Consider the following 27,593-nt stretch of genomic DNA (forward strand, 5'->3'; position numbering starts at 1 on the left):
CTCTAAAATATGTACAAAGGCTGCAGTACCAGACATGCTTTTCTGGACCATTATCCTTTTCAAGCCATAATATAACCACTCATCTACTCCAAAGTTGAGGTTTTACATCTCTCCCTTTTTAATTTCAATTATAACTTGCAAAAGAAGTCAACATTCCCTTACAATACAAATCACTCAGGTTGAATACTCATTATGTGATCAAAATAGAAAGCGAGGAGTTAGAATAGGCACACTGTATTTATAACATCCTTTGACTGTATCCATCTTTAGTTTCCTAGCGCAGAGAGAATCAAGACTTTAAGTTAAAAATAGTCTTAAATCTTTGGTCTTTAAGTTAAAATTAGTGCTTCAAAACATTCACACTTTGGGAATTATAGCTCGAGCAACAAATCTCACCATTTCAGCTACAACATGTGACAACGCTCCCCTGCAACACCCAAAAAGCTTCACATAATGGGATGTTCCCTATTAGGCAGAGACTCAGGAGGCGTAGCAGCTCCACGTTGGGCGTAACGTGGGCTCCAAGCCCGGAGTGGAGCACAGTGCCACAGACGCCGTACTCCACATCCAGCCTCCGTCCCACGGACTCGGGGAATGGAACTTGTCATCGTGTTGAAGGCGACACTGCCACATGGCAATAAAGTAAATCTGCTTCAGGTCCTTGTGGCACATGTCCAGCCCACACGTTGTTTCTGTTGCTGGCCCTCATCTCATGACTCGTGCAATTGACAACTGTGCAAAGCACGAGTGCAATAGGCAGGCAGATCAGATTTGGTATTTGTGCTCTGCACAACTGCAGGAGGCCTGACACTGTGCACAGCAGCAAAGGAGCCATCCCAGCATTCATTACTCCAGGTTGTTTAGCACCTAGCCCTCACTCTCATTTATTTCCTGACTGGTAAAATCAAAAAAATGTTTCATTTCGGCTGGCTGTCTAACATGCTATACACACTTGTAAATTCAATAAGGCTCACCCTCCTCTTTCAATTCTTATGAACAGCTAATCTGAAAGCTCACTTTTTAATTGCACCTCTTGACATGTCAAACCATGTACAGGTATTGTGTTCAAAGGCACCAGCGCACAGTCAAGCTGTCGAGCACCATAAAAACTACCTTCTGCCATAAAGCTCTACATGTGCACAGGTGATGGCACATAGAATCTCATTAAATCCTTCATATTTGGATTTCCCAGTCTGACCATGCAACCAAGTGGAACCCCGTAATGAGAGCAGTGAGGCCATGAAGGTCTGTCTTCCAGCCATTGTTTGGCACAAACCAAACCACTGTATTGACCAAATCTCTCTACAGACTTTGCTGGCTTACATAGCCATTCATCAGAACTTACTATAGGTAATAGTACTGGATAACTAAGATTTGTTCTTGTCTTGAAATAAACAAGAGCATATGTGAGAATATAACAGAAAAATGAACTGCACCATATCTCTCTTCTAAATGCAATAAACTTGTGCATAAGATTTTTAATATCAATACACTGATTTTTAGAAGTAGTAATTGGGTATTTTGTACAAGATTCAAATAAATAGGGACCAAATTAATAAAAGTATAGCTTCCTCTTCAGCACTTAAATATCACAGTAATGGAGAAATACTCTTTATTGCCTCCCATTTTCTTTCAAGCTGCAAATTTTATCAAATTATATACAGGGGTGTGTATATCTATACCCACACAAAGCATTGCCAAGATGATAAACCACAAACAAAATTAATATTATTATGAATTTTATTTCCGAACTGTTCTTACCCCTTTCTTCACCTCTTCTGGGATCTGATTACACGAAAATAGAGGGTAAAATGGGGAAATGCAGAGATTCTGGGCACCTGCTACACTTTCTGCTTTGCTTCTCTTTCCCTCAGTTCACCATATGTAATGGGAAAGGATGGGTGAGGAGATGCAGAGGGCTTCTTGGTTTGCCACACAGGTTGTCACTCCTGGGACAGCAGAAACTGGTGCAGGATATGCAACACCTGCCTCCACTGGAAGCATCCTGCATGCCAGTCCAAAGCCATCTTCCACTTTCCTGCACTGGCAGCCATCCCACCCTCTGCAGCCAGCACTGAAGCAGAACTGCTGAGCTGTCAGCAACTTCTCACAAGAGGCCAATTTTTACGCCGCATAATTGTAGCAAAAAAAAAAAAAAAAAAAAAAAAAAAAAAATTCATGAGAGTTGGCAACCCATGTTAAATTTGCATGCATATCTGATTAGCTGTGTCTTTAGAAAACACAGTCTTACAAAATATTGCAAAATTATTCATTTTATTTTTTTAAAGCCTGGATTGAATTCTGTCAAAATATAAAGCCTGTTTTCTTCTTGCTTCTCTCCCTCCAAGTGAGTATAATCCAATTTTCCTTTGAAACTGTAACATTTTATTTCACATTGCTTGGGAGTTATGAGCAAAAAGAGAAAAACAGTAATAGGAGTGAAAAAAGAATTTGCCAGCTTCATCTTTATTTAAGCAGCCAGAGAATGAAATAGAACACTTCCCCACAGTTAGTCCTCTTCTTCCACCCACCTCCCCAGAAAATATCTAGAAGATAAGGCTCCAAACTGATTAATCAAAGCTTATGGAAGTCATTCTCAGGAGCAGTTTTATATATCCCCTACATGCCCTTAGCCTGAGTTCAAACTACTGAGATCACGATAGAGGAAGGGAGCCAGGATGTTACAGATCTAGGCGCAGATGGGAGACCTGCTCTGGCTCACCTACACAGCTGGTGTCAGAAGGCCAAAAACGTAATTGCCATCCAGGCTAGAGTGTAAGAGCTGTAGTGAATTCAGACAAGATTTTCATGTTTGCCAGAGTGGCTGGGACAAATTTTCTGACACTGGAAACTGGGCATTGCAGGAAGACTAAGGTAGGAGAGTTGAGGTCACATTTCTGACCCTGCAGAAGAATTTGGTTCTGACATGCTGTTGTTTCACCTTTACCTGTGAAAGCTTGCATGAAAAATGCTGTGTTTCAGACTGTGACTGGGGCTGCCAAACGTGCATTTCACGTGGCAGTCTCAGCACACAGCTTGGCCCCTATCACCCAGCAGCCACATGAGACCACCCCACCCATCCCTTCTCTCCAGTGAAGTCAAAGTAAGGAAGAACAAACACTTTCAACATGAGAGGAAGGACCCAGTCTGCATCTTTACCTACCAAGCTAGTGCATATGACAATGCTTTTCCAACCTACCTTCTCAAACCTGCATCAGAACCTTCTTCTCAGTCAAACATGAATCAACCCACTTGAGACATCTTCCCAATCACTGAGCCCTTGCAACAATCAGAAACTTCCAGCAAAAGACAAAACCACCTGGTTTCCAAGATCAAACGACCTGCCTTCATCTCACCTCCACTCCACCTTGCCCAGTGCCTTCCTGGCACCCAGAGCTCAAGGAGCGGACTCCCAGCATGTCCCTACTGCACAGCTCCAGTGCTCAGGCAAAGCTCAGTGCTCAGACAGTGAAGACAAAGAATAAAAAACAACAGGGAAGCAACACAAAACAATATATATCCTTGTGTGAGGCAAAACTAAAAGTTCTTTTTTCCCTTCTCCCGTGGTTCCAGTTGCATGTATTCTTTCTTCCATAAATGTGCATTGTGCAAACTGCCAAATACTGCCATGAGAAAAGCTGTATCAAATTGGTTACATTTTCTTTACAATAATTCAGGCAGAATTTTGAATGCTGTATTTTGCTCAAAGTGAAATTTCTGAGGACTGAAGCCATTTTTTAAAAAGCAGTAGTTAAAAAACAAAACAAAAACAAACAAACAAACAACAGCAACAACAACAAAACACCAGATTTCATTTCAGGACTTCCACATAATGTCCTGGTGTGTTTGTGTAACACTTCTGAAAAGAATAAGAGAGGAAAAAAAGAGAGGCTTCATGTCAGAAAGTGCACAAAGGGAAGCACTGCTGTGGTTACACTGATTTTTTGCCAGTACTTTGATACATAGGTGCTTACGTACATTTGGCAAACACAAAGCAATTAGGTACTAAGCTATTAGACAGTATCCAAAGCAGGGCCACAGGGATGGTGAAGGCTCTGAAGAAGATGCCTTACAAGGAGCAGCTGAGGTCCCTTTGTCTGTTCAGCCTGGAGGAGACTGAGGGGAGACCTCAGTGCAGCCCACAACTTCCTCAAGGAGGGAATCAGAGGGGTGGGTACAGATCTCTTTACTCTCAGAGCCAGTGACAGGACTCCAGGAAATGGCATGAAGCTGAGTCAGGGAAAGTTTAGGTTGGATATCAAAGAGAGCTTTTTCACCCAGAGAGTGGTGGGGCACTGGAACAGGCTCCTCGGGAAAGTGGTCACAGCATCAGCACTGAAAAGGTGTTTGGACAACGCTCTCAGGCACGTGGTGTGTCCCTTGGGGATGGTGCTGTGCAGGGCCAGGAGCTGGACTCGATCCTGAAGGGTCCCTTCCAACTCAGCATATTCTATGATTCTATGACTCTATGATTCTGTGATAAAAATAAGCCTTCCATAAAGACTTCCTATTAGGGGGTAGAAAGCACAAACTAATAAGCCATTGCCAGTGTCATAAATAAAATCCATTTGCTTCTGCTGTGAAAAGGCACCTTTCATTTTTTATTATCCTCTTATAGCTTTAAATAATGTGGTCACCATAGTTCATTTTCTTTGTGGCAAAATTTTATGCTTTAGTTCATAAAAACAGAGCATAAAGTTTTGCCACTAAGAAAATACTGTGCCTGGAAATGTTGACATATTAGTGATAAAGAAGGAAACAATAGAAAAACAAAGAAAATCTGGGAAGAAATGAACTAAGAATCCTGCATACTTTTGTCACTTTAAAAGAGAAGCTGTAAATTCAAACTATAACTGCAACCATTTCTCTGCTCAAAGTCCTCAGAGCCTCTGTAGTTAAGCAGGTGGCAGTCCTCAACCCTGAAAAGGGTTTGGACACTGAACTCCTGGTAAGGAACTGGCACCTACATTAATTCATTCTGCATGTGGAAAGTTAAGCTCACACCAGTGAAAAGATGGCATCAGTTTGCATCCATCAGGGGTTTTTTAGTTCCAGATGAGCACCAGTTTCAGAAGGTCCAGACAGCTTTGGTGGTAGGCACTTGGATGTTTATGTATTGCACTCTTCAGTACACCACATAACAGGAAACATTATTCACTTGGCCACGGTGAAACACAAGTACACAGAGACAGCTTGATTTCTAATCACACCTGAGCTAATAAGTCCTCCTGAGACTTATTATTGTCAGCTTGAACTGTCTGGAAACATCTTGCCCATATCTAAAAAAACCTCTCAGTCAATCCTCTGAAAAGGTCTAGTGCATCCAGACGCCTGTAAAAGCACCACAGAAAACCTCAGACTGTGTTTTTCCAATAGACTTACTAGAATTTAGCAGCTAAAACCTCTGGATGTGCTGTGCATGCTTCAGCCCAGGATTTTGATTGGTGAGTAAGGAGGATTTTCTCTCTGGTTGCTCCTAACCCCTTTCCCAAGCTGCCTGTGAGGTACTCCCTACTGTGTGGCTCCAGAGCTCAGGCAAAGCTTCATACTCAGGCAGTGAAGACAAAGAAAACAAGCAATAGGTAATCAAGTAATTAAAGCTCTACTAGAACAAAATTCATATAATGGAGTTCAGTTAAGAAGAAAGTTAACCACTCTAGACACCCGAGGTTGCTTTATACCCAGGCCACTTACTCCTTCCTGGTACAACGCTCTTCAAAACTACAGGATTTAATCCTGCTGAGGTAGTTGAAGCATTACAGCTTTCTAAACTCAATTAGACCTAACATTTGAATGCTTGATTTTGCAGCTCCTTTTTAATGCATTTTAATTTATTTGTTTGTTTTAATGATGTATTGACAAATATCATCAAGCAGCAACAAAAACAAGCTGAAAACAAGTACTATGCTTACATGCATAAGGTTTAACTTGCCTCATATTCCTGGGAGCTATTTACATTTTTTTCAGACCTGAATGCCAGAGTATTAAAGCTGAGCAAAGAATGGTTTTAAATTTAAGCCATTGAGAAATAAGTTTGTGTTCTTAGAAAGAGTATTATACAAACATGTTAAATCATTATGCTTTTCTAGTCCTTTAGTAAGACTACTTTAGCCCACAGAAATTTTGGACATAATAAATAGCACCTGCATAATAATTTATGATCAGGGATGGATACAACAAATCAAAACAATTAATTTTTATTGACTGTATTTCCTATAGTGCAACTGAAAAAACCTGCATGTTGCAAAGTGAAATTTCTATATACTACATAGTAACCAAAGGAATACAAAGCTCCTGGTGCATGCCCTGTTCTCTCAGAGCCTTCAGCACCTCACTTAATGAATGCATTTAAAAGGACCTAATTTTAAAGGGAGGAAGAAAAAGGAAAACTACCACACATCTTACAGTTTCCATAGCGCTAACTACCTTTACAATTTCTGCCCTCTCAAAAATATCAAAATGCTTGGAATGATCAATGAAACCTGCCAAAAACTTCTACCCTTTTCTCCTTAAAACCACTACAGTTGCAAAATATCCCTGAGCTCTTTTGATTACTTCTATTCATACGGAAAAAATAGGCAATGCACTTGTTTCAGATATTATATTATGAGGCAGTCCTTCTAGGATGTAAGTGCTGTTGTGACAGAAGAAAATCTCCACAGCATCACTGATGTGAAAGAAACCCTTTCACTTTTCATCAGCTGAGACACTCTCTATGGTGAGGGTGTGGCTAATTTTTCTCCTGAGGCTGTTGATATCTTGCTTCAGATCCAGCAGCTTAAACATAGGACAATTGTCAACATTGTGCCCACATCAAACAGAGACATGCTTATGACTCCTGGGCAATTTTATTTCACATGCTCATAAAGGGAAGGTTGCAGCCAAAGGAACTGGGGCATGACTTTTCTTTGTTCTCCCACTGCCGTCTCAGCCATCCAGGCAAGGAACGCACGTCTGAAGTGAAGATATTTATTTACATCATATGTCCATGTATTAGCTTTGTGCCATAACCATAGTCAAGGATCTAATCTGAAAAAAAAATACCAGAAATACTATGAAAAGGAGTGATCCAAAATCTGCAACAGGCAGGAGGTGGTTCTTTGCTCCCCAACTTTGTTGATTTTCAAAGTTGCCCTCACTGAACACCAACTGCTGAAAATACACGCCATATTTTATCTGCCCATATTGCACGTGCTATGTTCAAGACATTTGGATAACAACCACATCCATCTCTGAACACATGCTCAGAGTGCAGAACAGGTAATATTGCTTTCACTTGTGTATGTTAGCAACTCCATGTGAAATACAGCCCAAATTCTGAAAGATGCTAAAATCCCTCACCATGCATTTACCTGCTTAAACTCACAAGTAGGGGCCATTAGAAGTCACTATTTGTCAAATATTTTAAACAACATCCTGTAACTTGTTATTTTAACATCTGCAGCATTTCACAGTGGTGTACATTGTCAACTGAGCAGAGGAAATGAGAGAAACAGGAAACTTTAATTGCCATTTAAGTAGAACTCACCATTACAGCACAGGGGCAAACGAATGAGGAGCAGAAAGTGACTGATAACACTTCAAAAATATTACAAAAAATTACGCTGAGTTGTCAACTTTAATTGCTATCCATATTAAAGCAGAGTACTGGCTTTGCAGTTGTATCCCACATGCCATCAGGAATCTGTGAATTAGGTGCTTTTTTAATCAGCAGGATTGCAGCACTCCATGTGACACCAGAGATGGATTTGTTCTAACTGGAAGAAACGCAGTATTACTCTACATCCTGCAGCCCATGGCTCTGCCTCTAGCCTTCTGGCTGCTGCAGAAACAGCAGAGAGATGGCTTTTCCCACCTTGTCAAGAATCAACCTCCTGGACATCTCTCTATGCCCAGAATAGAAGAAATAAGTTTGTGCCAGCCACTCTGCAGGAAGATGAGGTAGAGAATGAGCTAAGCACTACTTTGTCCTTGGCATGCCAAGTGCAGAAATAAAGTATAATCTCAGCCTTACCATATGAATAGCACAACTTGAATGAGTGCACATTATTGTACAGGGATTTTCTTTGGATGCATCTGGCACAGTCAGCATGTAGTTTTTGTGCTTTTTTTTCATGACCATGGCAACAGTCTGCCAAAGCAGAGGACTCAATAATAAAATCTTGCCCATTGTCACTGCATTTGGGAGAACCTGAATTTGGACAGAAAGCAGTAAGTACTGTGGGGTGCTGGTATGAAGAACAGTGACCATCTAAAACTCTATTTTAATTGTATGATGACATTTTTCTAAATCATCTTTGTCCCTAAAAAAGTATTCCAAGCAAGACAGGTTTTCAGGTTCTAAAAGTTTCAGGTTTTTTGGTTCTAAAAGTGAAGGGCTATATGACCACAACTTTAGTCCCTCCACTCCTGCAGGTACTGTGACCTACTTAGTTTATAAGAGAGAACCAGCCACTGATGAGACAAATGAAGCATTACCTTCCTGTTACCTCTGGAACATTTACAAAGACTGATGGAAAATAACACAGAAATTTACATAGGATCAAGGCTAGCTAGAGTAAATAGTGAGTAATTTCTAGCTTTTAAAAGACTTTGCTAAGATGAAATACTTTCCTTATCTCCCACTGAGGTATTTTCCCATTTATGTAAGTAAAAAATCATAGGTTAAAATAGTAATAAATAGAATAGAATAGAATAGAATAGAATAGAATAGAATAGAATAGAATTCACTCAGATACAATAATTTCTTAGTTTCCCAAGGATAAATCAAATAACTGGATAATTTGCAGGAACAATTTATTTCAAAACCAGTCAATTTGTAGTTAACATCTTCATTAGCTAAAGTTTCAGACACAGACTTAAGCCTGCTCTTATTGACTCAATATGTATGTCATGTCATAAAATTGTATGACTGAGCTCATCATTAAACCTCTCAACATAGTGAAAGGCATTGATAAAACTATACAGTTGGGAAGGGCTGGTTAAGAAACTGAATGGTAATATAAACCACAAAAACAAAACAGGCAAGTGGCATCTTCTATTTCATATTCTTGTTAACTGAATAGACCCCATTCATTAAATAATCATAGGGAAATTTTCTTCCCAAGACTAATGCAAGTCAAGGGAAATGCTCACACTTACTTAAAAGATCTTTGGTCTGAGGCTGAAGACTCCCAAACAAATGGAAATATTTGTAACACAGCTGATATTCCATGATACAACAACTAGGTCATTAGCCTTACCCCACCATTAGCATTACACCATACCTTTAAGAACATTTTGAGATCTGTTAACAGCAGAATGAGAATTTGTACAATATATTAACCTATTTATTTCTCAGATTATCACTAGAATCCTTGAACTAAAAATTGCCTGCAGAAAGCCCAAAATCTAATTTAACCAGCATCCACTGAAAAATCCTTTGTGCTTTTTTGTACATGCCAAACTTGAAATATCAGGGAAGTAATACCAAAATTGTTCTCTAAGAGCTCTTTGTACATCCATCATAAATATGACTAATTGGCTTCTGTTTATACATTATCTTCTTAAACCTTCGTTACAGTATTGCCAAAAATGAAGCAAAGTTGAGTGGACACAACTGAAATGGCTACTGCATGATGAAAAAGAACAAAAAAAAATATCCTTTAGTAAGTATTAAGTCTCATGGTACCCATGAGCAGAGAAGAGCAGGAAGGAAGAGGAATATACAGTGAATACTTTCAGTACAGTATACAGAAGAGAAGAAGGGCTCTTTATAACAAAACAAAAAATGAATACTTTTTATCACATTTTGAAGAAGAGAACTTCTGTAATAAGACCCAAAAATTTTCATTCTCAGCCACAAAATGTGAAGCTCCTTTGCTGAACGTCTGCCTACCAGAGGATTTACAGGCTTTGTTCTTTCCTCCCTCTACTCCACTCACACAAATACCTCTACACACAGGCTGGATGGTACAGTGAGCAGATCTTGTGCTCTCTCTAGAGAAACTTCAGGAGCCTTTTCCCTACCCATCTGTTATTCAAATACACCCTAATTTGTACTGAGTGGATCTTGCTCTCAGATGGGCAGTATTTGCCCCATAGTACCATAAACTCAAAACCTCTTTGCTCCTAAGGAAAAGGCTTCTCCTGTTAGGAAACATCTCCATGCTGAAACTCATCAGGTGATGGGGCACACACCGTGCTCCAAAGATAGTCACTGCCACTAAGGTGCTGAAAGCTGTCTCTGGTTACTTCCTCTTGGCACTAAAGGAAAACAGGAGCAAGACCATGAGCTCTCTTATGGAGCACAGCAGAAATGTCCAAGCTCTCAGGCTTCTTTAAATCCACTACAGTTTAAAATACAGGGAAACACACAGTGCTGCTGAGGCTCTGCACTACAGCAAAGGATGTGAACATCCTGACAGGAGCTTTGTGCTGTACCCACAGAAGCAGAGAGAGTGGTGAGGAAACTTGGCTACAAATCCCATCCCCAGGTGGAAAAATCTCCCCACTCAGTGCTGTAAAGCAGGATTTTCACTCTTTCTCTAAAAAATTTGTTTGAAAGGAGGATGGGGAGAGAGACGAAAGCAGAAGGAGGAGAATAAGTAGATGGACTGCAGTAGAGGTCACAGCACTGACAAAAATAATTTTCCCATGCTCATGTCTCTATCTCTGGAGGCATTCAAAACCTGACTGGACATGATCCTGTGCAATCCACTCTAAAAGACCCTGTTTTAACAGGGGAGTTAGATGATCTCCAGAGGACTCTACCAACCCCAACTGTTCTGTGATTCTATGTTCTCTGTGGGCTAAGAAAAGGAAATACAGCTTAAAGTGCTGTGTAGCAGGATAATCTCTAATTAGGTAACTGCATCTAGGGGCAAGAATCTGCCCAGTCATTAGCCATGGGATATTCTGACAGAAATGGTGCCTTTTAATAGGGTTATTACAGGAAATACAGGAGCAACAGCTAATTAATTATCTTGTAGAAAGAGTGGTAACAATTTGCCCAGAACAAAATAGAAAAAAATAAGAGCTTGTAAAAATATCTGAGCAAAAAAGATTCAGCTCTATCCTCTTGCTATGAAAGCACTGGGTGTGTTGAAAGTGCAGAAACGAGTTGAGTATGCAAAGTGCCACATTCCAGACACTCCCACTTACTATCACTAAGACAATTGTTAATGTAGAACTGCTCACCACTAATTTAAACAAATTGCATATAATTGGTTCCTATAAACACTACAGAAAACAGTTTCACTACCCCAGCTGCCTGTTTGAGTGTATTCTCAGTTCAAAAGGCTTAGCATGGACTTGCAGAGGGTACCACATTAAGATAATGGAGTTTTTTGGCTTAACTGCCCGTCTAGGTAAATATCTATGAACTTAAAGCAAGAATTGCTAAATTTTGTCCCAGTGATGGACCTTCATGTCATAATTATTGAGTATTGCAGTCTACTGGGCAGCATTTTACACACTGGCCTTTCCACCAGTGCTCTTTCAGAAGCCCTGTACACTCACCACTATATCTAACCTCAAAAGAATGAATATTTGTAGAACTATTCCTCAAAAAGTACTGCTAAGACCTACCAATGTCACAAATTTCTATACTAGCCAGATCTTTCTGTGCTGGATTAAAAACAAAACAAAACAAAACTATTAAAAATCCAAACAAACAAAAGCCAAATAAACAAAAACAAAACAAACAAAGAAACAAAACTTTTTTTTAAATAGTAGCACTCTATCAGGGACGTAGGGTACTGCACATACCCCTGAGGCAGAAAACATTAGTGCCATGTACCAGGGACAAGGAGACTACCAGGTGACTCGCTTACTAATTTGTATACTGCAATGTAGGCAGTTTGAACTTTCATTCTCTGATATTCCTTTTTTTAGAAGTATTTTTCAAAAGGATTAGAACTTCCTGCCAAGTCAGCCTTTCATTTAATAAATTTGCTTCGAGGTCTTTCACTGAAGACACATTGAGACTTCTGAAATCTATTTGTGTAACCTCCAGTTTGTTCTGGTTTTCACTGTTACCTGTACCTAACTGAGCAATGACAAAACCAAGAACTTTGGGATTCTGAGAAAAAGCTCAGTTCTTTCTAGAGGAAGACCCAAGAGAACCATGTTCACATGGAAGGAAATTGTTGTTCAGTCTCGCTGTTCATTTGCTTCTTGTTCTATTTGTTTTCTCTAGACCTAGATTAGTTTGTTAACTAGATTAGTTAATGCCCTCGAGTGCAAACAGGGGAAGGTATACTTGTTCTGCCAATTAATCACTGTAAGATAAAATGACAAGAAGATGAAGTAGACTAAAGCTGATGCTGTAAGAACTATTCATGTAATAGTAGATTAAGGGCAGAACTATTTAATCTGTACAAGAAAATTTTTGTCTTCCACAGAAACAGGGACCTTTCCTTAGAAAAGCCATGGAGTGGTGGATTAGCAAGAAAGGATTTGACTATTTAAATTTAGCTAGATTTTAAAAAACCCAAAGCAGTGTGCCAAGGCCAAAAACCATTTTTTTTCTTTTGTGAGAGCAAAAATTATTTACCACCACAAGAGAGGTCCCATGTTCTGGCCATGGAGAGAATGCTTCCTTTATCCTCCTATAAAACACATCTTTGGAGGTCTGTAATGACCTGAATATGATAGTGGAGCACTGCCATGTAAAGCAAACAGCAAGAAACTTCCTAGAAGAAGGATTAAAGATGGTGCTTTCAATTAGCATGACAAAAGGGAAAAGCACTATAAATGCAGAGACACCAAAAAACTTAATTTCTCCAGCCTAGAAGCAGGACTGAAAATAAGGTACTTTCACTCTTAAAAAGAACCTCAATGCAGTTCATTTGGCTCAACTTGTCTTAATTACCAAGCCATATAAAAAGTCCTAGACATGCTACAATAATGTCCCACTAACAGAAGAAACAGTTTTCAAGATAACTGACACACTGAGAAGTACTTATACTAAAGTCCTTTATTTCTCTATTGCTAAGAAGACTTCGCTGGCTTAGAAGATTTGACTTGACTTCCAAATTCAGGGTGTTTAGAACAGCTTCAGAAATTCCAGCTTTTTCTAACAAGCTGACAGGCTGAATACAGCCCCCCACTGTGCCTCATTTTAATGCAAAACATAATTGTGTCCCATCATAAGAACTTTTCATAACTGCTTTTATTGTAAGCAATGGAAACATAAAAATCTCTGTTAAATGCAACACCCTTCTTAGCCCCAAATTAAGTGGTGATACTTGGGTTTTTTTCAGATATTCAACTTGTAAAGGAACAGTCACCTTAAGGAGTCTTCAAGGGATTGATTAAAAAAGAAGAATTTATTGCTTACATTCAATCTTTTCACATTTAGCATTAAAAAGCAAGAGCAAATATGCCCTGTGCATCCTCACAGAGAAGAATCAAAGTAGACTCCAAGTGCCACAAACTGATTGTCCCTAAAACTATTTTAAAAAAACCCCACCCAACTAAAAACAAAATGCAAACTGGTTTATGTTGTCTAATTTTCATTGCTTTAAGAAAAACACACAAGTATTCTGGACCATACTGTCAGACTATAAGCCAGACCCTGTAAATTCACAGACTGTGACCAGATTTAGTCTGCCAACATATTTAAAGCATCAATAATCAGAAAAAAAAAAAACCTATTTCTTTACTCATTGCCTCACAACTTTAAAAGGGAAGAGAGCAACTGCTGGCCATGTAGGGAGAAATACATATCCTTAAATTAAAGGAAGATCAAGTACGTGCAGCAACAATGCATGTTGATGCCCATGTAGCTCAGAAAACAGAAAGTGGGTGTGCAGTAAAACAACAGGTTACTGAGAATACAATTTTGTTGCACATGCTTACACAAATGAAGGGATGATCCCAAATAAGGCCAGGGAGAAGGAAGGAAGTAAAAGATAGTGAAGAAGAAGAAAAAAGATTTTATCCAGAGACAGAGGAAATCTCCTGTCCTTCAGCTCTTCCTTACCCTACTCCATCTTCTTGTTGTGAAAGAGAGAAAAAAGAGGAGATATGCTCCTTTCCCCAGCAAGATTGAGCTCTCCTTCCTGTCTGGTTCATCCTCCTCAGAAACTCATTATGATTCATCCCCTGCAGACTCGGGTCTCTGCTGCTCAGCTGCCAGACTTGCTCTGAAGCAGGTATTCTGTGCTCTCCTTCCTCCACAAGCTTTGCACAAGGTCAACCAAGGCCCACAGGAAGCCCCTTTCTAGGTGCTCCTTCCTCAAAGGATGAAGCTGGGATTCATTCACTTTATGGAAGCTTTAATAACACCTTAGCTGGTCCAGGATGGTGTTATGCTGTTATGAGTCCAGGTACAGTTCCTCTCTGAAGCTGAGGCCACAAGTAGAAATCTACAAGCAGAGCTTGCCTTAACTTTCCTTACTGGGAGTGAAAGGCTTTTTCTGATCCTCTTTGGCTGTGTTCAGATTGTTAAATTAAATAAGTGCTAGAGCCCTAGTCATCCACACTCTTCCTCAAGACCCAGGCACCACCTCAGCGAGCTCTCTCCAAGCTAATCTGCCAGGGAGGGTGGTAACTGTAAGTGGCCTGGACATGAGCCAGGCAGAGCCATTTGGACTTGGATCAATCCCTGGCCCTTTTTAATTAAGCAATATAAATTCAGTCTTATGTTCCTGAACAACTAGGAGGAGTCTAAGGTGGGAGAATGGTATCAATGCCAAACTGAAGGTGGACAGTTCTTACTCACAATTCTGATTTGCCATCTGTTGATGAGAAGAAGAGAATGGCTTTCCCTTTGAAGTTACTTGAAGATCTCCAGTGTAGGCTTTTTGATGCAGATTTGTGGTCATCTTCAAGGATTGAATGGCACCCAACATTCTTGACCTGTTTCACTGTGAATTTATTAAACTATTGGAAAAAAATGCAAATTAATACTGAACCTATAGTGCCTTCTTCTGTAGTTTGTACTGCCCAGGACATGGTGTCTTGCACAAAGATTTACACAGCTTAAGATCCATGGAAGTACATATTCTGCATTTTAAAAGTTGCCCTGTAGAACAGTTTGGAGTGGGATAATACATTTCCTCTCCCCAGCAGTTGCTGTGGCAACTACACAGGCTGTTTCAGTTTAGCTTGAGGGCCACCCTCAGGAGCTGACTCCTGTGCCATCATCTCTCCTGCAGGGGAGCCAGCAGGTGTTAGCCCAGGCAGCTGCAGCACACACAGGACTCCACACGCCCATGCGGGTCCAAAGCATCGAGGGCTGCCAGACAGGAGACTCCCAGGGCATCCAGGAACGCAGGAGGCCCTGGACACATGGCCTATGGTCATCCTGGAGGCCACTCTTCCAGAGCTGGGCAGTGACAGCTGGTAGATTCAGGGGAGCGTGGGAGCGCCTTCATTTATAAGAGCAAAGCAATGTTTACAAGGATATTTCACCTTTAGCAAGATAGTTATAAATGGAATAAATTGGGAAAAGCTAGACTCTCAAATATAAAACTTTCTCTATGTCCTTGGAATGAAACACTTCTAGAAATAGATGCTTTCCATGAAAATGTCCTTAAATTTCAGCTCTATTTGCGCTTCAATTGATAAATAGCTTCAACAATTTCTAAATTCTGCTCTCCTGTAGGACTCTCTATCACTAACCTGTCTAAATGACTACAGACTCCTTTAATCCTTTTATTATTTACTTTATAATTTCTTTTGTCATTCTGGTTTTTCATCTCCCTCTGAGAATAAGTGGGAGAGAGAGCATCCCACACTATTCATGTATCATCCACATAGCCCCTGATAAAAACTCATTTAATGTACTAACATCACAATCTGGCTTACTTTTGTTCTAACTTCAGCAAGTTCCACCCCCAAATTCTTAACCTACATATATGACTACAAGGGCTTAGTATTTATCTTCTCCTCATCTTCTGTCTTAAATCTATCAGCAGGTGTTCTTTTTGGCAGCAAACCAAGACCATAGTTCTTCGAACAGCCACTGAAATCCAAGGAAAAGGAGCTCCAGAAAACATAACAAACCCTTGTTTTGCTGTTACTCCTGATACCTTTTTTTAAAATAGTTTAACCCAGACTGCACAATGTACAGCTTATTTCTGCTTTAGTTATAAGGCCCAAAACTTCAACCTCCACTTTCATTCAATGGCAGCTGGCACAACTGGAATAAAATCATTCTCATCCAGCATCTAAGAGAAACTTAGTAACCCTACAGTTAAAACTACCATGATACTCACCTTTATATACTTATGTTCAATTTTTTTTCTCACATTTTGCTCAAAGATTTTTTTTTTTTTTAATGAGAGCTCCATATTTATGTAACTGTCTTGAGCAACCCTTTAGAGAGTGTTTCATCAATGGTGTATGGAAATTGTCAAAATCAACATCCATGATGTTGAAGTGCTAAGAAAGCCAATGTCTTCAAGACATGCTTTCACAAAAAGCTTTCAGTCAGGAGAGAATATCTTACTGTGGCACACAAATCATTGGATTCATCTTCACTTCATGTCAGTAGTGCTTCAGATACATAATTTCACATAAACTGCAAAGACAAATCAAAATGAGGAAAGATAATAGAACAGAAAATCACAATTCCTCTATTCCCACTTCTTTGGTTCCAATTTCTCCTACCATGAGTAAACTTATTTCTTTTACCCAGATATGTATTACATAGGAAACTACAAAAGGTTTTTTCTCCTATATTTGCACTCTTCCAGAAACATTTTCAGAGTTTAAAGTCCAGTTTGAAAACAAAGCAAGATCGCCTTCAAAAAATGTGGTTCTTCCATACATACACTACATAATGACATATTTGCTGTAAAATAATCCCATACTGCTTTCAGATACCCTGTTCCTTGGAAGATACTATGCTACAAGTTTCAAATGTAGGAGAACTCATCTATGCCATGTTTCAAAACTTTGTGCATATAGCCATATGGATGTTGGACAACCCCCAGCCAGAGGAATAACGTGCTCTGACTCCATGATTAAGAAGGTTGAACAATTGCTCTATTAAGCTATACTATATCACACTACATACTATACTATGCTAATACTAAACTATACTACAATACTAAAGGAAAACTTGAGACTTTTACTAGACAGTCACAACACAGCTTTGACTTAATTGGTCAATCAGTCCAAACAACTACCACTGGAGTCTAATTAGCAAATCCCTTTTGGTAAACAATCTTTATAACATATTATATATGTGCAAAACAACAGGAGCAGCAAATAGAGATAAGAATTGTTTTCTCTTCTTTCTCTGAGCTTTCTCACTGCCTTCCTCAGGAAATATCCTGGGAGAGAGAATTTGCCTCTCTCTATTCAAAGAGTATGTGAATACCACATAACCAGAGCTCAACAGTTCAGAACACAGGGTTTAGGGACACATAGTGACTGGCTCTGCTACTAATGTCCCTGGCCAGCAGAAACCCTGGAGCGTGTAGCACTGAAGCGGCACGTTACAATCCTTTCACACAACAATGTCTCTAAACTAGGCCATCAAAAGTGAGCTCAAAGGTGAACAAGGTGAATCAAAAGTGAGCAAGATCCAAACCACAGGTTTACTCTATTGATACTCTGCTGAAGTTATGGACACACGGGCCATGCCTTGCATCCACACAGGTTTTGCAGCCCTCTGGCATCTCTTCTGCTTGTGCCATGGCCACAAGCTTCAAGGAGATACATAGCACCTAAGTGAACAGACAAAGCCAGGACCTGGAACCAACTCCCTGCCAACACAAATAAGAAATGCCCAGCAATAATATCCAGGAAATTTCCCTGGATGCTGAGGAGTCCTGCTTTAACAGCAGAATCTCACACAACTCATTTTATCCTCAAGCAAGTAATATCCTCAAATGATCCTCAAAACAAATGAAAAGGCTAACATTTGTTATTAGGTCTTCTAAATCCTCTTGCTGATTTTGCTGTTTTTTCCTAATCAATCACAGTTGTTTTACAGCCTCTGTATTTCTTTACTTCTGCTATTGTTCTGCTACTGTAAATTAGCAGAAAGTGGGAAAAAACAATGTATACAGCTCATGCCAAATTAAAAAAGGGTAGTCCATCAGCCTACCCTTCATCCATCCTAAATACCTATTATATCATTAATAAAATAAGCCCGTGCAGTTGATCTGCTCATGGTCACTAGCTAATTATTCAAAGTGGTGGAGAGGACTTAAAAATATCTGAAAGAAATACAATTAAGGGATAATTAATTTTCCTCAAAGACCTTACCCAAAGTAAAAAGGTGAGATGTTTGCACAAGGAGAAGGTGAAAAAACTCAAAGAGATGTGAGAAGCTATAATGGAGATTACAGAGTTTGGGATGGATCAAGGTCATATTCATAGAGATAATAAATGTCTGAGTAAAGCCAGAAGACTAGCAAATGTTGATCATGAAACTCTGTGTAACTAGATTTTTTTAAGCAGAAAGTCTCCTTCACATGGGGACAAAAAAAAAAAAAAAAAAAAAAAAAAAAAAAAAAAAAAAAAAGGATTTAAAACAGCAAGTGACTAGGAAGAACTCTCTCAGGGGTGTAAAGCTTTACAAATTTTAATCCACCTGTTAGTGCTACTTTAAAGCATGGATTTTTGTGAGAGTCCAAGCCACAAAATTGCACCTGGGTTGTAGACATCCTAAAGGTAGTTCACATTTGAGATCTTTGGCTGATCTCCTAGTGAGATAATCTGCCTACATCACATTTAGGTTCAGTTTCTCAGAAACTATTAGCTGTCTGGGTTTGACTTGCAATTTCCAGTTCCAAGAAAATCAGAACTGTAAAGTGGATCTTTGTGTCATAAGTACCACAAATAATAGGGACTATTAATAATTTAATCCTCGTTAAGATATTCCTGATATGATATTCTATAAGATATTACTGTATTAAGATTTAACTGATTTTTTAAAGCATTTCCCTGAGCTATAATTTTTCCACATCTTTTCCCACTTTTTTTTTTTTTTTTTTTTAAATGCATTTTCCACTATGTTTTGCACTGGTAGTTCCTCTTCATCTCATTCAATGTCAATAAATGTACCTATAAGCAAAGAGTGATATGTGTAGAAACTACTGAGCGATTGTAGTGCTCTATAGTACACTTCTTTAATGAGAAGCATGAACTGGGAACTGTTTAATCTGGACATTTTGTTTGATTGTAGAGAGACATGCTCAGAAATACATTTACTGAAAGAGTAACAAGTCTGGCAAACTTGCCTTCTTTAAATTAGCATTTTCGTCTCAAACTTCATTAAAGGGCAATCAAATTCCTGCATATTTCCTTTGCTAGCATTGGTGAGAAGCAAGAGATTTATATGTAAACAGAAGTCTGCTTTTATACGCAAGCTGCCTCTCCTGTTCAAACTGTTCAACAACAGTACAAACTTCTAGTTTTCAGTCACACTAGAGCTTAATTCTTTAAAAGCTTCTTCAAGAGAGTAATATTCCACTTGTTCCCTCAAGAGAAAGGACATTGTGAAAACATGCCCTTTTCAGGACATACTTCCTTATCCCATAGGCCTAGAAAATCCATAGAAATTAACTTCTTTTAGACGGAAGAAAGCAGCACATGCAGAGGGATGTGTCAGCTGCTACCTTGTTTTAGTCCTCCTAAACCAAAGATATCCTATACCCCCAGCAAAGGCAAGTTATACTGCACAGGAACCAAGATGATAGAAATGTCCAGGATTTCAGGACAGTTCAAGGAAGGAAAAGGCACCTTGAAAGAAGTGCTTTTCACCTGAAAAGCTCTCCAGAATCGGTAATCACAAACATGGGGCAGGAATAGCAATGTTAGCCTCTGTTATTTAACAGAAGAACCAAGGAGTGCCCACAGAAAGTGCAAACACCTCCACATCCTTTCCACACAACACGTGGTTATGTAGAGCTCACTGCCATGCAAAGTTTTTTGATGCCCAAAATAGAAATGGTGTTTGATAACTGAAGTTGCATAGTTCTTTCAGAGGCTACTACACACAGTGACCTGAATACAAGCTCCAACTTCACAGTGCAGTGACAGCTGAAAACTGAGGAGACAGATGAGGGGAAGGATCAAACTCAAAGATTTGCCATGTCTTGCATTTTTTCTTACACCACCTAATGCCCAGAGGTGGAGACAGGACAGGATCAACAGCTAAGGCACAAATCCTGCACATTCTGTATCCTCACTATGTTCTTATCTTTCTAGATGACAAAGCCATACACAAAAAAAAACATGGGTGACACAATGAATTTCAGTGAAAAGTGAAGTATATTCTTCTCTCAGCTCAGTAAAATACAGGTCTTTTGGGAATCTACAGTTTATTTGTATCTCTGTCCTTGACCAAAAGCCAAAAAATTCCAGTGGAAATAAAATGTTTAACCTTGGTTTGATTCTTCTGTCTGACAAGATCAGGTTCATTTCAGTGCCACAAAAAGATTAAGCCAGGTAATTTCTAAGACAGCGCCTACTGTATGCAAGCACTAAACTTGTTCCGTGCAATTCCTCATGCTGTTTCCAGTTAAAAGTCAAATAAGCAGGTGTCAGAGTGAAAAGACAAAATACAGATATTAAAATTAGACTATCAATTTCTGCCAGCAACTGTATGCTACCTATTGTTATTTGACCCATACAGCCATTCAATATTAACTCAAAAACTATTAAAATGTTGATTATGTTCACCACAGTATGGTACCTAAACTAGTCATTGAGTTCTGCTGCAGAAGGTGTTATTAATCTGGCTTGTGCATTGAATATTACTACAGATATTATTATTCTGATTTCTCGATGCAGTTTCATCAGCAACTGTTTACTTTCCTTGTAACTATTAAACATGAATGCTTCTAACAGCATATGCTACAAATACACCAAACCTGCATTCCATGTATCCATTAAATGCCTTTCACTTAATGATTTTTGAGGTTTTGGCCTCAAGAAGTTCTTCTTCAGAGTCAGTGTGCTCCTGTTTTGGGTAACAGCTTTGTTAATTATTCACATGCTATTTTTCTTTGCTGCAGAGTATATTAAAAAGAATACATTGCCTACATTTTACTTACTGTGTGTTCAGTCCATCATGGTGCCAAGCACCATCAGTTCCTTTTGCAATTATTATTTTCAGTACTTCTGGGTGAATCTACTGCAAGGATTCACTTCAAGAACACAATAATTTTTTTTTTTTAATAGCCAGGCTGAAGATTAATATTTTAAGCACTTTATTATATGGTCTCCAATGAAAAGATTTTCTTCCTGGCTTAATTTGCTGTGACAGTAGTAGCACAGTCTGAAAGAAGGGGGCTCTTCCTGAACTAAACCTGGGTGCAGTCTGACAAACTGTTCTCCTATTACATACACACATAAACTCTTCCTGTACAGTGGCAAGTAGCTCTTGGATACATTAATTGTACCTCAAGCCACGTGCTACATCTCAGCAATTTTTTTTCACAACAGAGATTGTAAAGTTTTATGATCACTTGATGTTTTGTTACTCCATGAGTTGTTCAGTAAACTAGTAATTTATCTTTGAAAAGCTATCATTCACTGAAACATGAAAAACAAACAAAAGGGCCAACAGCACGCTTGTGCAACATTCAGAAATTGCCTGCAACTTCTAACAAGCAGGAAGGGAAGGAATAGGTAAGTAACAGTGTGTCCAAAATCACAAAAGCCATCTAAACCAGAACTAGGTATAGAAACAAACCACTGCTCCCCAAGCAACAAGATCTTCCTAGACAGTGAAACATGCTCCAGCCGGACTCACTGTCTAGAGGCACGTTTGGCAAACCTCTGTAAATATTCAGTTTAATTTGCACAGAACCACTTCATTTATCTATCTGCAACCTAGACTCAAAACATTTTATCCTAAATGTTGACTGTTCCTATGGAAACCTCGGTAGTGACCCCACCAGCTATAAAATGCACCCTCAGGGTCAGTGTAAGGGCCCAATTCCCATTTCTTTAGATTTATGAAGTCCTCCTGAAAAACTGGTTTCCAATTTCAAGTAACTCTCTCATCTCCAGATTATATTTTTACAGGCATTTATTGGACAGAAAATCTTTACAAAGGGACAAATTCAGAATGTCTAAATCACTGCTTTTTTTGGATTTGAAGTCAATAGGAATTTTAGCTTAAAATTAATATACTTAATATAATCCAAGAAGGTTAAGTAGAACAAACATCAAGCTCAAATGAAAAATGCATACACATAAATATTTAAACCAGTGATATCTGTAAATACATTTTTTGTATTTTCCTTAAGCCTAAGTCATCCGTTTTATATTTGAATTCATTTATAAATGGCCTGTCATTAGCAGACATTGAACTAGGTGCAAACATTTTATTACAGTAGGGAGACACATGAGCAGGCATAAATTTCACCCTTTAATGAGTAGTGTATGCAATTTAATTTGATCAAGAATAATTAAATTTGTACAAATTCAGGAAATGTATTCCAGAGATGACAAAACTTCAATAGGTGAAATACATGTAAATAGGCAGTTTTACATTTGAGCAAGAGAAACAGACCATGCCTTAATTCCCACTACAGGAATTACAGTATTTAAGAAGTCAGAGCTGCTTTTCGGACCTACATGAAAGAAATTTCAAGGACCTGAGCCCACAGCTCTTACTGTCTTTGTCTTTTGGTGGGAGGTTTCCTTTCTATGAGTAAGGAAAGCAGCGGGGAGATCAAATTTTTTCAGAATTCAGATAAAGGCACATACCTACTATACATTTTATGGGCAGAACATAAGCTTCCATTTCAAACAGATCCTCACATGGCTGTGCTTAGAAACTTTTTCAAAATTATTAGCAACCAGACAATACCAGACAAGATATTTTATGAAGTAGGAAATTAACATGGGACTATGCAGAGATTCCAGTTCAGCTGCAGCCTGGATTTCAGACTTACTGCTTTTAAAACAGGTTTTGTATTTGAAATTGATGTGAGATTGATACTAATTTCCTAAATTAAATCCTCCATCAGTAATGTATTTATAGTAATGCCAATTGCCATCTACTCTCCTGTCAACATCCCTGACTGTGTTGGAGAGATGCTTCTCCTTGGAAGTGAATGAAAAGGAAACCTGATCCATCCTCTGTCTGTAGGGTTGCCACCAGGAGTGAAATGTGATAGCAATTCCCGCCATGGGGGCATCTTGGACTCCAGCCAACACACCTCCCGTGGGCACCCAAACAGCTGGCATTTGGTAAAAAAAAAAAATCTATTCACTTGCTGGACTTGCTTCAAAAAGCAACCAGAGATAATCTCCTTTCCCACTTCTTCTCAGGCCTCAAATTCTCCCCATGACTTTGCCACTCCCTAGCTGAAGATACCCAGTTTGGAGGCTGGGGATGGTGGTGGGAAAGCAGGAGGACAATATCTTATTATAACAAGCCCTGGTTCAGGATTATGGTTTGGAGCAGTTTTTAACTATTTGTGAGAAAAAGTCCCTTTGGTCTTGCACTTTTTAAAGTTCCCTCTGTGTGTATGACAAGTGGGAAGGGCAGAGTTAGACAGAAATAATTGCAAAAACGAGTGAGGCCCAGGGAACCTGACACATGGCAAACATTTTCACAAGAGACAGGACACTGCAGATATGAGGGGCTTCACTGATTGTACCATTCACCATTACACTAAGGAACGTTCAGAAATATTCAGTAGCTGAAAACACAGCCACACCTATTGATTCCCAAAGTTTTTCTCCTCACGAAGAAATGCAAAGAGGTAAATAATTGCAGCAATCAAATGCAGCTCCTCTATCAACGATATCAAATCTGAAACCAAGGGGTTTCAGCCAGCCATAAAACCAAAGCCTCCTGATGCAATCCTGCCAGAGACTTACACACAGCCCTTCGGACTCCCCATCCCTCCCTGCCGCTCTTGTCCCCGTCTCTGGAGCTCGGACCGGTGCCGGTTACCGGTGCCGGTGGGGTGAGGCCCCCGGGGACGGCAGGGAGCCCGGGAGGGGGTCCGCACATGGAGGGGGGGCCGCAGCCAGCGCTGGAGAGGAAACGCAAAGGAGAGAACATTTGGAAAGCAGCCACTCAGTCCCGTTTCTGGAGATAGACCAGCTCTAGGAAGGGACAAAAAAAAAAGTGCAGCAGGCCGAAAATAGCTAAATAAACTGCAATTACAGCTAGCGTTAGTTGCCTAACCTGCTGGATTTTCTGCACGGTTGGATCAGCCGCAGATGCTCGCTCATTTGATGACTTTTGAGACTGAAAACCCCAGCGGCTCCCGAAAAGTTTGGCGGGCAAAGGGGGCGGGGGGCGGTAGCGTCGCCCCGTGCCGCAGCGGGGATGGGGTCTGGGGTCTGCGGGCTGCCGCAGAGGGGGAGCCCCACGGCCCGGGGGCACCAGGCGAGGACGGGCATCGCGGCACCGGCTCCCTGAGCTCCCGCGGGCGACCCCAGCCTGAGTGGAGACGATCTGCCGTCAGAGCAACAGCGCCTGTGACCGAGCTACCAGCTAATCCGGCCAAGCGGATTATTAGCCTCCTCAGACAGATAGCCGCAGTTCAGCGCTCCCGGAACGGAGTGCCAGGACGGGGCGTGCGGCTCGGCCGGGCTCGGCGTCCCGGCTGCTCTGACGGGATCAAGTCGGAGCGGAGCGGAGCAGCGCAGCCTGTGCGGGCGGGCAGCGAGACCGCGGAGCTGGCCGGAGCGGCAGCACCCGCCAGGGCCCCACTCCGCGCCCCCTGCCCGCTCCCCCCCGCCCACCTCGCTTCTCAGACGTGTTCCCCCCACTCCTTCAGAAGACGGGGTCAGCCCTCCTCGGGCCAGTGCAGCCCTTGGCAGGCAGGGTGGCGGCGGGGATAAGTGCCGCTCCTGCTAGCCAAATCCACTCGTCCCATACGCAGAGGGAGTAGGTAAGTGCGGCAAAGTCCCCGGGGAGGTGGAAAGCTGTGCCGCGGCTGCCTGGCACTCCGAGGGACACAAGTCGGCTTCAGGGGCCGATATCTTGACAGCCTGCCCTCCCCAAGGAAAGGACACGAATCTTTAGGGGTGGACCAGAGTGTGTGTGTGTGTGGAAGGGCATACGCCTCACCCCCCCCGGTATGCAAACTGAAAGGCCTAGAAACCACCAGCCCTCTTCCTGCCCCTGCCTCCCCCCCTCCAAATCCCTTCCTCAGGAGCATCGCCTCTTGCCCAGAGCACCACGGCGCTGGAGCCGGACCCCCGCCGACGGGGGAGCGTCGGCAGCGGGCAGGGCAGGCAGGGCCACGCCGCCGCTCTGCTCTCTCCCCGCGGTCACGGCCCCTGCGTGCGTGGCCCGGGCAGGCGGAGAGGGGCATCCCCAGGGGCTGCGAGAAGGTGGTCGGCCGTCCTGACCCTGTCCGGCCCATCCCGCCCGGGGGGGCACACGGGTAGGAAGTGGCCCCCGGCCACTGGCTGCAGTGCTAAGGGACGAGTGCAGCGAAGGGCATTTTGCGGGAGGCTGAGCGCAGCCTCCGGCGGGGCATTTCAGCCTCTTTGGTATGCTAAGTGGCTGCTTTTCACTGCTGCGGCAGCGGCGGGGGGGAAAGGGGCGAGACGAGCTGGCAAACGGAAGCCGGGGGCGGGGAAGGGTAAATCCGCCGATGTGCCCACCTCGACTCTGCACCGGACCTGGGCTGAGCAAAGCAGCAGCCGGCAGCCCGGCCACCTTTAAGGAGAGGGGTGCGGGCTGCCAGGGCTGCTGCTTGTTGATGTTGGGGTGTCAGGCAACGAGAACCTATGATCTACTACACTGCAGTGCCGGCGTCAGGAGCCTCCTGCTCGGGAGCTGCCACTGCAGGGCAGCCGGCACACACACACCAGCGCGCACACACGGCAGCCCTCCCCTCGCAGCCCGGGCTCCGGCGGCTCTCGCCTCCCCAGGCACGCAAGTGCTTGCAGACAACCTGCCGGCCGGGGTGAGCGAGCAAGGCGGATGGGGGACCAGAGGCCGGCGGGAAGGGCCGGTATTTCCCCAGGAAAGCTCCCGGCTCCCCCTCTCGCCGAGCATCCCTTCTCGCCCACCTTGCTCTCCAAGCCGCGGGCTTGGCCCACGGACGCACCGAGCAAGAGGGATGCAACAGCAGCAGCGTGACCCCCAGGGACCAGGCGGCCCAGAGCACCTGCATTTGCATTTCTTATGTAATGTACTGCAAGTTTCCCCCTCGGAGCCGGGCTGAACCGAAGCGCATGATCCCGGCTGCCAGGCAGACATAGAGACGGACGCAGAGACACCGGTGTGTGGCACAGAGGGGTCATCCCGGCAGCGAGAGGCGGAGGAGCGGCACAGCCAACCCGGCGGTGCTGCTGCTGCCACTCGGCATAGCTGGCTGAGTTGCCGTCTGGGCACAAGCCCCAAGAAAGTGTCCATCCCCTTTCCTCGCCACCCTCCACCCTCCTGGCCTTGAGTGCCGAGGGTGAGTGATAACTCAGGGGAGCCCCCAGGCCGCGGGAGGGGGTGTCTAGCTTGACTTCAGAAAGCCGAGCGAGGCGGTGGGTGGGTGTGCGTGCGTGTGGGGTGACATACTGCAAGCTATTCAGAAAGTGCTGTGCAGGACCCGAGCCCCGGCACACTCACCCACCGCAGGCAGGGCCGGCTAACACCAGCACAGGAGAGCCAGTCTCCTCTTCCCAAAACTGACTGGGGGGGCTCCCGCGGTCGGGAGTGGGGGGCTCCACCGCCTTCCCCACAAGAAGGGTACTGATGTAAAAGTTTCCTCCTTGGAAATAGCACATAGGAACTAGGAGATGCCGGCTGGGCGAGGGTCGCCTTTGATTTTATTTTTTTACCCCTTTTCGGTGGTGACAGGGGCTGAAGCTAATACAAACCGCTCCTTGCTTATTCATACACGTATGGACATGCATGTCCGTGCTGGCCTCGATATATCCCCCCTTCTCCCCTCAGCAGGATTGCAGATCTACCTCGGCGAGCAACAGACAGGGCAGCATTAAAGAAAAACAACGCATTGCAATGGATTGCTTACCAGTTGGGTTCTTGTTTTTCTTAAGACTCTTGCCACAAAGACACTGCAGCATATGCGATCCTTTGCTGAAAATGTTCCAAAGAAACCACATTGATTTGGGCGAAAAGCAATCCAGCAGCTTATACACCCTGAGAAAGAAGAGATCCTTGCGGTTGCATAATAATAAATTGAGATCAGTTCTCCTGAAGAGGGGCACCAGTTTTATCATAGAAAAAGCGATTATATTCCGATCTTCTCCCAGTTTTTTTTCCTCACGTGGTATATTTCTTTGAGACTTTTCAGCGGATGCTTTTTTTTCAGCCAGGCTGAACGGTTGTTCCCCCTAGACCAACAGTGGATTATAACCAAAAGCGTGGAGAGCAAATATAAGGAATCCCTTTTTTCAGCGTGAAGCCAAACGAAAAGTAAGGTAGTGAAATCCCAGCCGAGGCCAAAACCTCATCGGAGACACCGGCAAAACGCGGAAGAAAGATCCCCAGAGAGAAAACCATAGCCTGGTACTTGACTGCTAGGAGGATGGGTGGATCTGCAGAACAAAAGCCACGGCAGGATCCATCCTACTGAACGACTGCCATTGTGCAGCCCCGCGGCGGGAGAGCGCACCGCCAGCACCCGGCGAAGCCCGGCTGAGGCGCAGAGAGCGCTGCCGGCCGCGGGCGCGGACCCCGCCCGCAGCCCCCGCCGATGCCC

General features: G+C 42.4%; 1 protein-coding gene across 2 annotated transcripts in view; it reads right to left on the reverse strand.

Annotated features, from left to right (window-relative positions):
• Window positions 1-27,111, reverse strand: part of FGF14 (fibroblast growth factor 14) — a 381,047-nt gene extending 353,936 nt beyond the window's left edge. For both annotated transcript variants that reach the window (XM_041478310.1, XM_041478309.1), the window contains exon 1: window positions 26,904-27,111. In XM_041478310.1, the coding sequence (XP_041334244.1) occupies window positions 26,904-27,111 (208 nt within the window). The remainder of the gene's footprint in view (window positions 1-26,903) is intronic.
• Window positions 27,112-27,593: the final 482 nt, after the last annotated feature.

The sequence above is a fragment of the Pyrgilauda ruficollis genome, unplaced genomic scaffold (genome assembly GCF_017590135.1).
Source record: "Pyrgilauda ruficollis isolate IOZ18807 unplaced genomic scaffold, ASM1759013v1 scaffold44, whole genome shotgun sequence".
NCBI classification, from domain to species: Eukaryota; Metazoa; Chordata; class Aves; order Passeriformes; family Passeridae; genus Pyrgilauda; species Pyrgilauda ruficollis.